The sequence below is a fragment of the Pan paniscus genome, chromosome 4 (assembly GCF_029289425.2).
Source record: "Pan paniscus chromosome 4, NHGRI_mPanPan1-v2.0_pri, whole genome shotgun sequence".
NCBI lineage: Eukaryota > Metazoa > Chordata > Mammalia > Primates > Hominidae > Pan > Pan paniscus.
In genome coordinates this window covers 47,930,358-47,945,673 of record NC_073253.2, presented here as the reverse complement: position 1 = coordinate 47,945,673, position 15,316 = coordinate 47,930,358, and the positions used below count along the sequence as shown (strand labels likewise).

At 38.1% G+C, this 15,316-nt stretch overlaps 1 protein-coding gene across 9 annotated transcripts in view; it reads left to right on the top strand.

The window, feature by feature from the left end:
* The window catches only part of ERBIN (erbb2 interacting protein), a 151,062-nt gene that overhangs the window by 51,150 nt on the left and 84,596 nt on the right, over positions 1-15,316 (top strand). For 8 of the 9 annotated variants that reach the window (XM_008952780.5, XM_008952779.5, XM_003827441.6 and 5 more), the window contains exons 2-4: positions 8,456-8,503; positions 12,532-12,729; positions 14,545-14,662. The exons of the other annotated variant lie outside the window; for it this stretch is intronic. In XM_008952780.5, the coding sequence (XP_008951028.1) occupies positions 12,541-12,729; positions 14,545-14,662 (307 nt within the window). In that variant the 5' untranslated portion in view covers positions 8,456-8,503; positions 12,532-12,540. The remainder of the gene's footprint in view (positions 1-8,455; positions 8,504-12,531; positions 12,730-14,544; positions 14,663-15,316) is intronic. 9 annotated transcript variants of the gene reach the window in all.

Genomic DNA, 15,316 nt, shown 5'->3' with positions numbered 1-15,316 from the left:
TAGAAAATAAATATGATACTGGCTGTGGTGGCTCACACCTGTAATCCCAGTGCTTTGGGAGGCCAAGGCAGGGGGATCACTTGAGGTCAGGAGTTCGAGACCAGCCTGGCCAACATGGGGAAACCCTGTCTCTACTAAAAATACAAAAATTAGCTGGGTGTGGTGTTGGGTGCGGTGTCGGGCGCCTGTAGTCCAAGCTACTCAGGAGGCTGAGGCAGGAGAATCGGGTGAACCTGGAGGTGGAGGTTGCAGTGAGCCGAGATCATGCCACTGCACTCCAGCCTGGATGACAAAGCAAGACTCCGTCTCAAAAAAAACAAAAACAAAGCAAAAATAAATAATAATGTGATAGTTTTAAGTTGTCATAGCAATAATTACATAAAATATGAAAGATCTAAGCCCACCATTAAAACATAGAAATTGTCAAATTTGATTTCTAAAAGGACCCAATATTATGCTTCCTACAAATGGGTACTTGAAATGTAAAGACATTTGGTTAAAAGTAATCAATGGAAAATATATACCATATTAACACTAATCAAGAGAAAGCTCCTATGACTATCGTGACATCAGGCAAAATACTAAAAGACAAGGATTACTAGCAGGAAAAAAAAAACCTCGTAATGTGAGAAGGATCCATTCACCAAGAAGATATGAGCCCTAAATATCTATTCACTGTATAATGGATCTCCAACATACATGAAATAAATATAAAAGAATAGACAGATTTACAACTATAGTTAAGAGATGCCTATACTTTTCGATAACTTACAGAAAAAGCCATAAATTGTTAAGGCTATAGAAGATTTGAACACAACTGTCAACCAATTTTATCTAATTGACATTTGTAGAACATTATACCCAAGAGAGGCAGTATGTGACATTCATGTACACGTGGAACCTCTCACTAAGAATTATGTGGGGCGTCAAAAGTCTCAACATATTTCAAAGGCTTGAAATGATAGTACTGTTCTGTTGACTGCATTGGAATTACATAGAAATCAGTAACAAAATGAGGTTTGGTAGATTACCAAATATTTTGAAATTAAGGAAGTCAATTTTGAACAACCCATCAGTAAACGAATAAATCAAATGGAAAATTAGAAAGGACATTAAATAAATTCAGAAAAGACAACATCAAAATTATTAAATGCAGTGCTTAAATTATTAAAATAGTACTCAGATAATTTATATCTTTAAAGTTTAATAAAGAAACAAGGATTAGAAAGTTTTATTCTAAGGACAGAAAAAGAAATTCAGAATAAGTGAAAGGCAGAAAATATAGAGAAGAAAGCAGAAATCAATGAAACAGAAAGCTTACTCTAAGAAAATGAACAAAATATAACATTTCCTCTTTGAAAAGATCAATACAATTGATAGACCTCTAGCAAGATTGACTGAGGGGAATAAAAAAATCCGCAGATTACTGGTATAAAAAATGAGGGAGGTGCTTATGGTACAGATTCTATAGCTGTTACAAGGATAAAAAGGAAATAACTATTTAAAAATTTTGTTTTAGTTATTTTTAAACAAAAAAACAATTGTTTTAGGTATCTGTTTCTGTGTTAAGAATCTCTCCACCACTTGGCTTAAAATGATAGCAGTTGACTATTTCTCTGAATTATGTGAATCAGCATGTGGTCTTTTATCTCAGGCTTCTTTGTGGCATTGTATTCTCAGGGCAACATTCAAAGAAGGTAAAGGTGGACTTTGCAAATCATGAGGCATAGGGACTGTCACTTGCCCAACAAAACTTATGCTGCATTGAGTTGATGTAAACAAGTCACAAGGCCTGCCCAAATTCATGGGGTTGGGGAAATAGATTCTATGGCATGATTTTAGGTGGTGTAAAACATTCTGGCCATGTTTTTCAGTCTACAGTGGTTAAGTCAGAAATAGTGAAGTCTGAGATTTTACCCTATTTACAAGCTAAAAAGTTAAGCCTGCCAGAAAACAATACCTTTAGATTAGAGACAAAGAGAGATTATTACCACAAAAGCAGTGACTAGAGCAATGTCTTGTGTCAGTTCTTTGAGCCTTAATCTTCACAGGGTGACATACTGAAAGTCCTGTAGTACCTGCTCACGCAGTAGTGTACGTTACAGGAGAAGAACCCCAAATTGGAAAACCTGATCTTATTTAGGACTACTGGTAACCTGTCCATCCTCTCCTCTGGAGTATAAGCAAATCTTTTCTGGGGAGGGGAAGGTGGACTCTCTGAATCTTGCTTAGTGTTATTATCCTAGAATGTCTCTATACAAACACCTTATGTAAATGACATTGCTCAGAGGACCGAGAACATGCAGGAATGTGAAATGTTTATGGAGAATTGTCTTTCAACCCAGTGTACTCTCGATCACAGTAATTTGCCTTCCTCTCATATACAAAATTTGATCACTCTTTTCCAAAAGTCTTATTCCATTAGAGTATGAGGCTTGATGATCTGTCTCATCAAAATAAGATCTAGATACAGATAAGGATCCTCAAAGCCATTTGTAATTAGAAAAATGCAAAATAAAAACCAGATACTGCAATTACGTAGGCCAAAATTAAGAAAGACTGACAGTACCAAGTGTTGGTGAGAATGTAATTGGAATTCTATTTGCTGGGAGTGTTAAATAATAAAACCACTTTGTAAGACAATAGTTTTGAGTAGAACTAAATTACTTATAGACTATGACTCAGCAGTTTCATTCCCATATATTTACCTATGAGAACAGAAGCATGTATTCTTATAATGCTTGTACACAAATGTACTTTTATTCAGGACAGGCTGTCTTAGTCAGGATGTTGACTGGGAAGGGGCAAGTGTGAACCTTGTAGGGTGATGGAAATGTTACATGTCTTGATTCCTCCTGGTTATATGATTGTATTTCTCTACCATCTATACTCTTAGAATGTGTTCATTATGTAAATTGTATCTAAAAATATAAAAATGGAAAATTTTGCAAATGTAAGGATTCCTTGGTAACTTCAGTGTATATGTCTACCACTTAATTGCACAGTAATACATTTTTAGACATGTTTAGGCTAACTATAGTTTGATATAAAATTTTAACACTGTTCATATTGAAATAATACCCAGTTCTTTCTTCTTGATCAGAATTAGGCTGATGGGACCAGACATTGATGTTGATCTTCTAGTTATAAGTATGATCTAGCCATCAGCATCTTTTCCTTATTTCTTGTATATGTTGTAGGCATATCACATTTTATATATATTTAGTTTTTGACTGTTGTCCTTATAAATGCTCTTACACAGCGTTTATAATTTTTTCATTACTTAAGTTCAAAAACTTTTTTTTACTCTTCTTACCTTCCTATCTTTATTCTTTTTCATATTATTATTTTAATTGTTTACTATTTATGTACTTATCAGTAAGGGGTTAATAATGTTCATAAAATGCCTTGGAACTAAGCACAAATATACCAAATACAGATTAGCAACATTGTGATAACTATGATTAAACTAAATGATCTTACACAACCACTAAATACCATCTAATAGGTGTGGGCATGCCTGAGGAGGCTTTGTTTTACATTTTTACAAAATGAAATATTGCACCACATAAGATTGCTCTTAAATCCAGCCGAGTATACATGTGTGCCTCCAGGCGACCCCAGAGTGCAGCCTTGCCATGGCCTCCAAAACTTCTCCGCATCTCAGGGCACCCCCCCAACTGTCTGTGGATCTGGAGGCCTGGCATCTATGAGGATGACAAGGGGAGGACCTGGGTGACTGTGGTTGTGCGCCTCAGTCCCCTGCACAGAGAAAGGGCCAGGTGCTCAAGCTCCCAGGGCAGCACATATGAACCTAGCATCACAGTGCACATGTGGTAGATGCCAGTGCACACCCGGGAGCCACTGTCCCCCAGCCAGCTGCCCTTCTCCCACCTGCTCCCTGTGTGGCAGCTCTACCCCAAGAGGAGGTATCAAGCAGCAAATTCCAGTTTCTGGGAAATAGTGGACCAGATCATCTCCATGGAGCAGCTGGTCCTAACATATTGGCCGGCAAGGAATAACTGACGTTGGGAGTGGCTGGCCCTGCCAGCCCTGACTCCTCTGGCCTCATGTCTCTTCGGGCCCCCTCAGTGAGGATCTTTGTGTACTTGCTATTCTGTTTGCACACCCAGCGTGGCCTCCTTGCAGGCAGGAGGCAGTGGGGCCCCTGCCCACTCAGCTTCTCTCATTTTCTTCACTTATCAGTCTTGTCCTGTTCCACTCAGATCTACACTGAGGGCAGTTGGCCTGGATGGGCTTCACTAGGGGCCCCATCTGTGCACTGGGCCTGTTTCCTCTGCTGGCTGCAAGCCATGGGTTCTCTTTCTCCTCTCTGCCCCTCATGCTGACCTTCTAGATGCCACTCCCAAATCCCCTTCACTCCATACCCACCAGGCTTCATGCCCACCCAGGCCTCTGGCACCCTCAGTGCAGCCCATGATTGGGAACTCACCATCAGCAGTCAGTGGCTCGGTTTAAGAGAGGGCCGCAGAGGGAACTGGGTCTGGATGTGGACTTGGATGCCCTGTGGGTATCAGTTCTGCTGACACTTTGGCCTGAAATAGATAAAGTGCTGAGCAAGCAGTGTATGCTGGAGCCTCAGTAAGTCCATCTGCACAGTGGGGAGCGTGGAGGGATGGGTTTGGCTTATGCTTCTGCTTGTTCAGTCTTTCAGCTCACAGCAGGATGCTAATCCATGAAGGTGACCTCGCAGTACTGGTTAATTAAACTTTATTGCTCACTGGAAAAAAAAAAAAATCTAGCCAGGTATGTCTTGTGATCTCTTTAGGTAAATAGAAGATGTGCTATATTTAAAAAAAAAAAAACACCTTTATATTGATTTTACTTTTCAATTTTTATAGTAATTCTCAAACTGAGACTTTTGTCAAAACAATCTCAAGTAGTGGATGGGGAAGGCTAAATAATAGTGGCTATGGTATAGATGAAATAAGATTGACCATGCATTGATTATTGTTGAAACTGTGTTGGAAAAAGGAATCACATGACATTTTTTTGTTGTTGGCTTGAGACGGAGTCTCGGTCTGTTGCCCAGGCTGGAGTGCAGTGGCGCAGTCTTGGCTCACTCCAGCCTCTGCCTCCCAGGTTCAAGCAATTCTCTCGCCTCAGCCTCTTGAGTACTGGGATTACAGGTGGGCACCACCATGCCCAGTTAATTTTTGTATTTTTAGTAGAGATGGGGTTTCACCATGTTGGCCAGGCGGTCTTAATCTCCTGACCTTGTGATCCACCTGCTTCAGCTTCCCAAAGTGCTGGGATTACAGGCGTGAGCCACCACGCCCGGCCCAACATTTTGTTTAAGACAAAGAATTTTGAGTTTTATACTGTACCTTTTACTAAATCAGAATCTCTAGGGAGAGGGTATAGTATCTGTATTTTTCAAAAATAATGAGTGAATATTAACTAGCTAGTTGCAATTACAGCCAAGATTTGTTTTTCTTCCTCATGAGCAGCTTTTTAAATTGGTGGCAAAGTTTACTAGGGCAGTCTATGAATGGTTGCCCAAATCCTACTTATGAAAATTATCAATGAGCTCCTCTCTTTCTCTACTAGATTGTTTCTATCTATCTGTCTACAAATCTGCTGTTGTATCTCTTCATTCATATTCGGGTCCGGCAACTACTTGATTTTTCTAATGTTTTATATAGCAAAACTACCTGAGTTGTCGATTCTAGTTCTTCTGTTCTTTCTTGAATCCCTTCCAAATAGTGTTTTGCCCCACCAACCAGAGGTGGTTTTGTCAAGATAATCAATGACTTTCACATCAATACACAGTGGCCATTCTAAGTCCTTATTAACAGAGTTGATAACATCTTCCTCCTTGAAACTTTTTTTTTTTCCGCCTGGCGTTTAGAATATCACACTTTTTCTCTTGGAGTGGGGTGTTTCTTTTGCCTCACTTGGCTGCTTCTCTTCAGTGTCCTTTGCTGGTCATCTATAATGTTTTGGGGCTCAGCCATTGAACTTGTTCTCTTTTTCTGTCTGCCCTCCTGCCCTTGATGATCTCATCTTATTTCATTGCTTTAAATACCATCTATAAGCAGATGACTTTCAGATTTATATCCACAGCTTGGATCTCTTCCCACATCTCTGAATGCCTATATCCAGCTGCTTACTCAGTGTCCTACTCAGATATCTTTCAAGTATTTCAAAGTAAAGTTTTTGAATACAAACATCTCTCTTCTCTCTGCCTTGCTCCTACCATGATCTTACTCCATTTCAGTTTAGTGGCAGCTCCGTTCCACCAGACTGTCATGTCTGTGGGAGTGTGTATGAGTGACAGAAGATTTGGTGGCCAGCTTTGCTTGCTGTACACACAGCTTTGTTGTTGTTGTTTTTTGTGGCATGCAGTATATGTAGAATTCTTAGAGAAAGTTAAACACACACGTTAAACACGTTAGTCCTATACCATTTGGCATAGCGACAAATAGTTTGATGTATTTAGGGCAATTCTGAAATTCTGAAACACATAAATGGATATTACTCTCAGTTTTTAAGAAAAAGATGATTTATGATGTATGTACTTTTTATTAAGAGTATTATTTTGTGTTTTAGGCTGTCTCACTTTGGAATGTGTTGGCTGCAAGTAAAGAAAACATAGCAATAGTTTAAGCAAATAAGGGAATTAGTTTTCCCACATACCAAGAAATCCAGAAATAGAGAATAGTTAGCATTAATTCAGCTGCTTAGCAATGCTGTTTGAAACCCCAGCTTGTTTTGTTTTTTTCCTCTGTCAGTCTTATTTATTGGCTGGTTATTAATCCTCATCCTTGTTGACTTACGGTAATAGGATGGTTGTTGCAGCACTAGATACTGTGTACACATACAAGGCTAGAAAAATGGGAGAGTGGTGGTGTCAGACGTATTTGCTCCCTTTTATCAGGAAAGCAAATGTTTTTCCAGAATTAACCGGCACTTCACCCCCAAAGCAGACTTCAGAATATAAATCTTTGATTTTCACTGTGTTACCTATTTCTTGTTTACCCCTCCAGGCATGGAAAGCTCAAAAGTGGTAATTGAGCTGGGCCCCTTACTGCCCTGAATAGTCTAGAGTCTTGAAAGGAAGGCCAGGTCACACCTGTAAACCCAGCACTTTGGGAGGCTGAATTGGGTGGGAGGATTGCTGAGCCAGGAGTTTGAGACCAGCTTGGGCAACATAGTGAGAGACTGTATACACACACACACACACACACACACACACACACACACACACGAAAAAAGAAAAACAGGTTAGCTGGGTGTGGTGGTGCACGCTTATAGTCCCAGCCTCAAGAGGCTAAGGCAGGAGAATCCTTTGAGCCCAGGAGGTTGAGGCTGAAGTGAGCCGTGATTGTGCCACTGCATTCCAGCCTGGGTGACAGAGCAAGACCCTGTTAAGTCCAGGCGTGGTGGCTCACGCCTGTAATCCCAGAACTTCGGGAGGCCAAGGTGGTTGGATCACTTGAGGTCAGGAGTTTGAGACCAGCCTGGCCAATATGGCAAAACCCCGTCTCTCTAAAGAGTTAGCCAGGTGTTGTGGTGCACACCTGTAATCCCACCTACTCGGCAGGCTGAGGCAGGAGAATCGCTTGAACCCAGGAAGTGGAGGTTGCAGTGAGCTGAGATTGTACCACTGTACTCCAGCCTGGGCAACAGAGTGATACGTCTCCAAAAAAAAAAAAAAAAATCTTAGAAGGGAAAATAAATCCCATAAACAATTAACAGTGCCTGCCACATAGAACTATGAAAAATTACTAAAATATAATTGGCCATTCGAGTTTATTTGCTTGGAAAATTATTTCTCAGTAAGTTCAAATTAATGGCATTTTAATGGTAGGTGAAAGAGTATTTATATAATGAGGGCTCTCAAGAGTTTATAAATGTATGAAGACTATCCACTATAAAGATAGCCATTTGGCTGGGTGCAGTGTCTCACGTTTGTAATCCCAGCACTTTGGGAGACTGAGGTGGGAGAATCGCTTAAGGCCAGGAGTTCAAGACCAGCATGGCCAACATAGTGAGACCCTGTCTCTAAAAAAATTTTTTAAAATTAGCTGCGTATGGTGGTATACACCTGTAGTCCTAGCTTCTCAGGAGGCTGAGGTGGGAGGATTGATTGAGCCCAGGAGTTTGAGGCCGCAGTCAGTCATGTTTGTGCCATTGGGCTCCAGTCTAGGTGACAGAGTGAGACCCAGTCTCTTAAAAAAAAAAAAGCTAGTCATTTATTTAGAAGCTGGTAAATATGTGTGTGTGTGTGTGCATACACTTGTGTGTGCGTTTTTAAGAGGCTAATATTTTGGTTTGACTATTTGGTCTTAACTGTTTTCAGTTTACAGAGGTTAATTTTTGAGAAGTTTAATTTAACTTTTATATAAATTAGATATTTAAAGAGATGTTCCTTAAAGTCATAAAGATCCGTTTTTATTGTTAATTTTGGTTCTTTTTTTGCTTTCCATAGAATGTTGGCTCAATTAAGAAACATCAGGGAGATAAATTCAACCCAGTGGTAAGTAACTTCAATTTCTTTTGGTAGAAAGTTTTCAGCAGCCAGTTGCAGTGGCACATGCCTCTAATCCCAGCACTTTGGGAGGTCAGTGCAGGAGTTTGAGACCAGCCTGGGTAACATGGCGAAACTCCCATCTCTGTAGAAATTACAAAAATTAGCCAGGCATGGTGGCTGGTGGCATGGTAGTACCCTTGGGAGGCTGAGGTGGGAGGATCGCTTGAGCCTGGGAGATTGAGGCTGCAGTGAGCCAAGATCGCGCCACTGCACTCCAGCCTGGGCAACAGAGTGTGACCCTGTTTCCAAAAAAAAAAAAAGCTTATTATTGTGCTCATTTTCTGGGTCGACACTTTCTTCTTCGTTGTGATTAGAAGATTCTTATGTCTACAGTGTTACTTCTGATTTATAAAGTGGCTCTTCCTTATCACATACCTAAAATTCTAATGAGCAGTTCCCATGTTGATCAATTCAGTTCTGATCAGGCTAGGCTTTCTTCCTTTTGGATTATTTCCTTGTGTTATTCTGTAAAGGAGAATCAGTCTTTGGATACTGTTACTCATTTACTTCTCTTTCCTATGTTACTTTCCTTGTCTGCCCTCAAGAATTAAGGTTCTCAGCCTTTCTTATCAGTCAGCAGTTTTTAGTCTATACCACTTCCACTTGCAGGCCTATATAGATTTGGTGTTCATTTTTATATTGGCACCAGGCCCACTGAATTTGATCTGAGGTCTAAACCGCTCTTTGTAGTCTCTATTCACAGAAAGTTTTCCTTTGAGATTTCAACTCTATTTAGCTTCCTAGAGCCCAATCTAATCTTTCTTTTCTGAATTCGTTCTCCTTTCAGAGAAGTTCTGCAATTTCTGTCTGTCTGTCTGCAACATGATTAGCTCTACAGAAAAAAAAATCGGAAATTGTTATATCTCCATGAACAATTACTTGACCCTATAAATTGTCTTATATCTCAAGTGCCCTACATCTTTATATGTTATCTTTATATGTGTGGACCCAGTATGGTCCAGTGGCCATTAAGTGTTTACATGTGTGACTAATAAGCTGAATTTTAAATTTTATTTGATTTAGCTTTTAATACTAAGTGTAAATAGCCACATGTGTCTAGTGGCTACCATACTGGACATAGCAGATAGAATTCTTTCCCATTCTTAAGTGTCCTGCTAACTCAGTATCAGTTGTATTCTTAAAATGTCTAGAACAAGAAATTTTCTATTCGTTTTTGGAATTTTTAAAATGATCTCATAAGCACATAGGTAAAATCTAAATTCTCTTCTGGCGATTAAAATCTTATTAGATGAACTGTTTATTCTTACTGATAAAATATGCCTTAATATAAACAAAGATTGTTACTAAGTAGTAAACTTTTCTGGATATTTATTTGTTGACAGAGATTTTAGATGGAAACATTTAATGTTTGACATCTTAGTTTCTTTTTTTAAATTCTGAAGGAGGAGTATGTAGTGAAGATTTACTGATATTTGAATTGTTTTAAGTACCTTCCTTCAAGTATGCATTATTATATATTGAGAAGCAGTATAGAAGAGCACGGACTCAGTTTCTTCATGGAAAAATGCAGATAACAGCACATATCTTAGAAAGTTGTAGTGACGATGGAATGAGAGTCTGCATATAGTTTATCTAAAGAACTTAGCACAGTGCCTGGTATAGAGTGACTGAGTAAGTAGGCCGAGTGCGGTGGCTCACGCCTGTAATCCCAGCACTTTGGGAGGCCAAGACGGGCGGATCATGAGGTCAGGAGATGGAGACCATCCTGGCTAACATGGTGAAACCCTGTCTCTACTAAAAATACAAAAAAAATTAGCTGGGCATGGTGGCGGGCACCTGTAGTCGCAGCTACTCGGGAGGCTGAGGCAGGAGAATGGCGTGAACCTGGGCAGCGGAGCTTGCAGTGAGCTGAGATCGCGCCACTGCACTCCAGCCTGGGTGACAGAGCAAGACTCCATCTCAAAAAAAAAAATTGTAGTGATGATGAAATGAGAGTCTGCATATAGTTTATCTAAAGAACTTAGTACAGTGCCTGGTATAGAGTGATTGAGTAAGTATAGTAAAAAAAAAATTTTTTTTTTGAGACGGAGTCTCGCTGTGTTGCTCAGGCTGGAGTGCAGTGGCACAATCACGGCTCACTGCAGCCTCCGCCTCCCGGGTTCAAGCAGTTATCCTGCCTCAGCCTCCCAAGTACCTGGGATTACAGGCACGCGCCACCACGCCTGGCTAATTTTTTTGTATAAAGATGGGGTTTCACCATGTTGGCCAGGCTGGTTTCGAACTCCTGACCTCAGGTGATCCGCCTGCCTTGGTCTCCCAAAGTGCTAGGATTACCGGTCTGAGCCACTGCGCCCAGCCTAGAATAATCACTTTTTTAAAAAGATTGCAAGGGAAATACATATCTTATTCTTTGTCACTTTTAAAATATCATATAATATGAAGTAGAAGAATTAGAAGCAGTGCCTTGCAGATCCCTGTTACAGCTTGAGGCAAAAGGAAAAATCACTAATACCAGATCCTGTCTTTATTTTAACATTGGACATTTTGTTTATACATGGATTCTTTTTCAGTAATCTGTATTTTTAAAACATTTTATTAAGATATTGTATTTATCTTGATTACTGAATTTTTTGATACCTCCTTATATTTTGTGCCTGAGGCCTTACTAGCCTTAACCTAGTCTTGGTTCTGGTTAGAGGTAATCTAATACTCTAATAGAATCTTCTGACTACAGCAAGAATGGATTGTTTTACACAGAAAGAATTGATAACACTAATTATCATTTTAATTTTATTTATTCCTAAAATTGCTATAAAATTGCCAATGTATTTGTGTGGTGTTTGATTTTTTTGGTTTAATTTTATCTTAGAGTATGCTGCACAATTCAAATTTTTAAAAGTCGATTTTTAAACTTTTATTTCTTCAAGTTAATTGCTTTACTACTTGTGCAAATATAATCTTACTTTGCTAATATAATCTTAGCCTAGTTAGAATTAACCTATGTATATACATTGTGTACTTAATAAAGTTGGCCCTGAGAATGTTCACTAATTCAGAATTGGCCTTTTCCCTCAATTAATTTGAAATCTGTTCTTTATTTAAGCAAGTTTTTGCACCAGTGTGTAACCTTAAACACATTTAAGACATATAAGTTCTTTAGAAAAACTATATGGCCAATATTTAATTGAAACAAAATATACTTGGGGTAGGTGGGAATTTTCATGTGGAAACTTGGACTTTTCATAGGAAGGTTATAGGGTGATTGATCCCTGATGGCTGGTTAAGAAGACCTGAAAATATCTTTGCATTCCCACTTCCTACTCAAAACTGCACTTAATCATGTCCTTAATGAAGACTCATAGAACTCTTACTCAGAAATTAAGTAAAATTAAATAAAAATCTTCGTCTTATTAGAGTTTTTCTTGTTGAGTACTAAGAAGCAGACTCAAAGCACAGTTTTTTTTTGTTTGTTTGTTTGAGTCTCGCTCTGTTGCCCAGGCTGGAATGCAGTGGCGCGATCTCGGCTCACTGCAAGCTCCACCTCCCGGGTTCAAGCCATTCTCCTGCCTCAGCCTCCCGAGTAGCTGGGACTACAGGCGCCCACACCTCGCCCAGCTAATTTTTTGTATTTTTAGGAGAGACGGGGTTTCACTCTGTTAGCCGGGATGGTCTCATCTCCTGACCTCGTGTTCCGCCTGCCTCGGCCTCCCAAAGTGCTGGGATTACAGGCGTGAGCCACTGCGCCCGGCCTCAAAGCACAGTTTTTGAAGAAGCATGTAAATGGCTACTTCATGGATTGCTTTGTGAAGTACTAAAGAGCTTGAGTTTAATTTGAAATCCAGTAGTTATAAATGTGGGTATTAAAGCAATGTTAAATGGGTTCCATTGTGCTTGTATAGTGGCAGGAGAAGTGTTTATCTGTGACATATGAATTGTGATAGATTGGAATGATTTGTTCTGAAAAACCGTTGTAATATGTATGTTTTTAATTTCTTTTTATTCGAATATTGCAGTGTCTAAAAATGACTACAAAACGAAGTTTGTTTGTGCGGTTGGTACCATGTCGCTGTCTACGAGGGGAAGAGGAGACTGTCACTACTCTTGATTATTCTCATTGCAGCTTAGAACAAGTTCCGAAAGAGATTTTTACTTTTGAAAAAACCTTGGAGGAACTCTATTTAGATGCTAATCAGATTGAAGAGCTTCCAAAGGTATGCTAATACTTTCTTTCAAGAATTATCTTTGGTTATTTTTATATCTAGAAATATGATATTCCTAATATTGCTATAAAGTTGCCAATATATTTGTGTGGTTGAATTTTTTGGTTTAATTGTATCTTAGAGTATGCCTTACAATTCAAATTTTTAAAAGTCGATTTTAAAACTTGTATTTCTTCAAGTTAATTGCTTTTATACTTGTGCAGATAACGTAAAATTTTGTATTTAATTTTAGTTGTATTGTAGCCATTAAGGTAAATAATGAGACTAAATAATTTCTGGAGTCAGTAGATTTAACTAGAGCAATAATTGAAATTAATGCTGTCTTTTCCTACTTTTCATAAGACATTAATGTGTATTGTTATAATTGAGGGCAATTGTCCTTTTACCATATCATAATTTTATTGTTAAACAGCTTTTTTTGAGTTCATACAGATATTGTTTTCCTCCATTTCCAATTTGTTTGGAAAGGTTTTGGAGGACTTACATTTCTGAAGTCTAGTAACAACTGAAAGGAGAAAGTTGGTTTGTTGCCATGAAACACCTTCTCAAGTTATCACCTTGTTTTTTTTTCACTAAACTTTTTTCAGTGTACTTTTTCTTCTTAAATCCCAGTCTCTCATTATCCTATTTCAATTTTCCCTCTCATTATCCTATACCAATTAAATTGCTATAATTTAATTGTTGGGATCTTTTGCCACCCAAACAGCAGTGCTTTTGAAACCGTGCATGGAGACCCATTGGTAGCTCATAAAATCAATTCAGTGTGTGTGGGCAGCATTTTGGAAAAAAAACTATAAATTTGGACTGCAAGAATTAGGAAATATAGGACGCTTAAATTAGAATTTTCAAATAAGGAATAATTTGTTAGTGTAAGTGTGTCCCATAAAACTGTGGGATATACTTGTACTTAAAAATTATTTGTTGTTTGTCTGAAATTCAAATTTAATGGACATCTTATACCTACTCCTGCAACCTTAATTATAAAAAATAGAAAATAGAGTGTGTTGTATATAGCCATTGTTTTATGAAAATATTTTAGATTTGTGTGTATATACATACTGGATGACAGTATGCAACAGGCTTTTTTCTGGTGGTCAGTAAGAACATTTTGAAAGCCACTGCTATCCTAGGGGTCATCTTACAGAGAAATCTTTATATGGCTATGGATAAAAGTTAAAGGTTGTTGGTCTCATGTTTATGAACTAGAAACCTAGGTTGTGGTTGGATAATTTACTGTTCTTCCTTATATGTTGTTCTTCAGCAGGCAATTTATCTTCCTTAGCTAGTTCTAGAGAATATAGAGGACCAAAATTTGTCTCCTTCTCTAATCACCACCAGTAGAGTCTTGGTTTAGGGGTTTTGGTGAAAAGAGAAAGTCTTGCTACAACAGTGCGAATAACTGAATCATTTATGTCTTATCACACCTAACACTTTTACATTTTTAGAAGAATACTCTTCTTAAATAGGGCTTTCATTTTGGAATAAGGTTGCTTGAAAGACAAGCTCCAGAGTTTATCACATTTAATAGCCACTTATTTTTTTTACTAACTCAACAGAGGATATAGCCATATACTTATTCTCACTAAGTGCATTTTACTTAAGGTAGAAGTATGAAGATATAAATTAATCTGAATGGTTCAGTTGTATTCATAGCCATAATAGCATAACCAGAACAATGAGGCATCTTTCCTGGTATTAGTGTAGGTTATAACTCATTCAGTTTTAATATGGCTGATAATAAAAGTTAGTTCATGAAATATTTAAAGATGTATATAATTGACATTCTTTCCTCCCTTTTTTCAATAGCAACTTTTTAACTGTCAGTCTTTACACAAACTGAGTTTGCCAGACAATGATTTAACAACGTTACCAGCATCCATTGCAAACCTTATTAATCTCAGGGAACTGGATGTCAGCAAGAATGGTAAGGCTTTTTTTGCCCATAATTTTTTGTACTTGGGAACATGTTTCATTACTAAGATTTCTATTGAGTTTTCAAAAATAAAAATATAAAATAAGTTAAATCTAATGTATTAATATGAACTTCATCTAAGAATGTTTTATGTAAAGATAGTTGCCCGACTTTACAAGTTTTGCCACCTGTTTTGTATCAAATACAGTAAAATTAAATGTTATAGCCTTGGCTTAGAATTTGTTTAATATGTGTATGTAAAATCTGTGATAGCTTAAAGCACATGGAGAATAAATGTAAGGGATTTTTTTGTTGTTGTTTTTACATTTTTAATTGCGGTCATCATGTTGCAGGATAGATCTCTTGTGCTTATTTCTCCTGTCAAACTGAAATCTTATACCCTTTGAACAACATATTCCAATCCTCCATCCCTGCTTCCCCATCCCCAGCCCCTGGTAACCACCATGCTACTCTGCCTCTGCCTCAGCAAGATTCCATATGTAAGTGAGCTTATGTGGTATTTTTTTTTTTCTGTTCCTGGCTTGTTTTACTTAACATAATATCCTCCAGGTTTATCCATGTTATTGCAAATTAACAGGGTTTTCTTCTTTTTAAAGGCTGAATAGTATTCCATTGTGTATATCATATTTTCTTCATTCATTCATC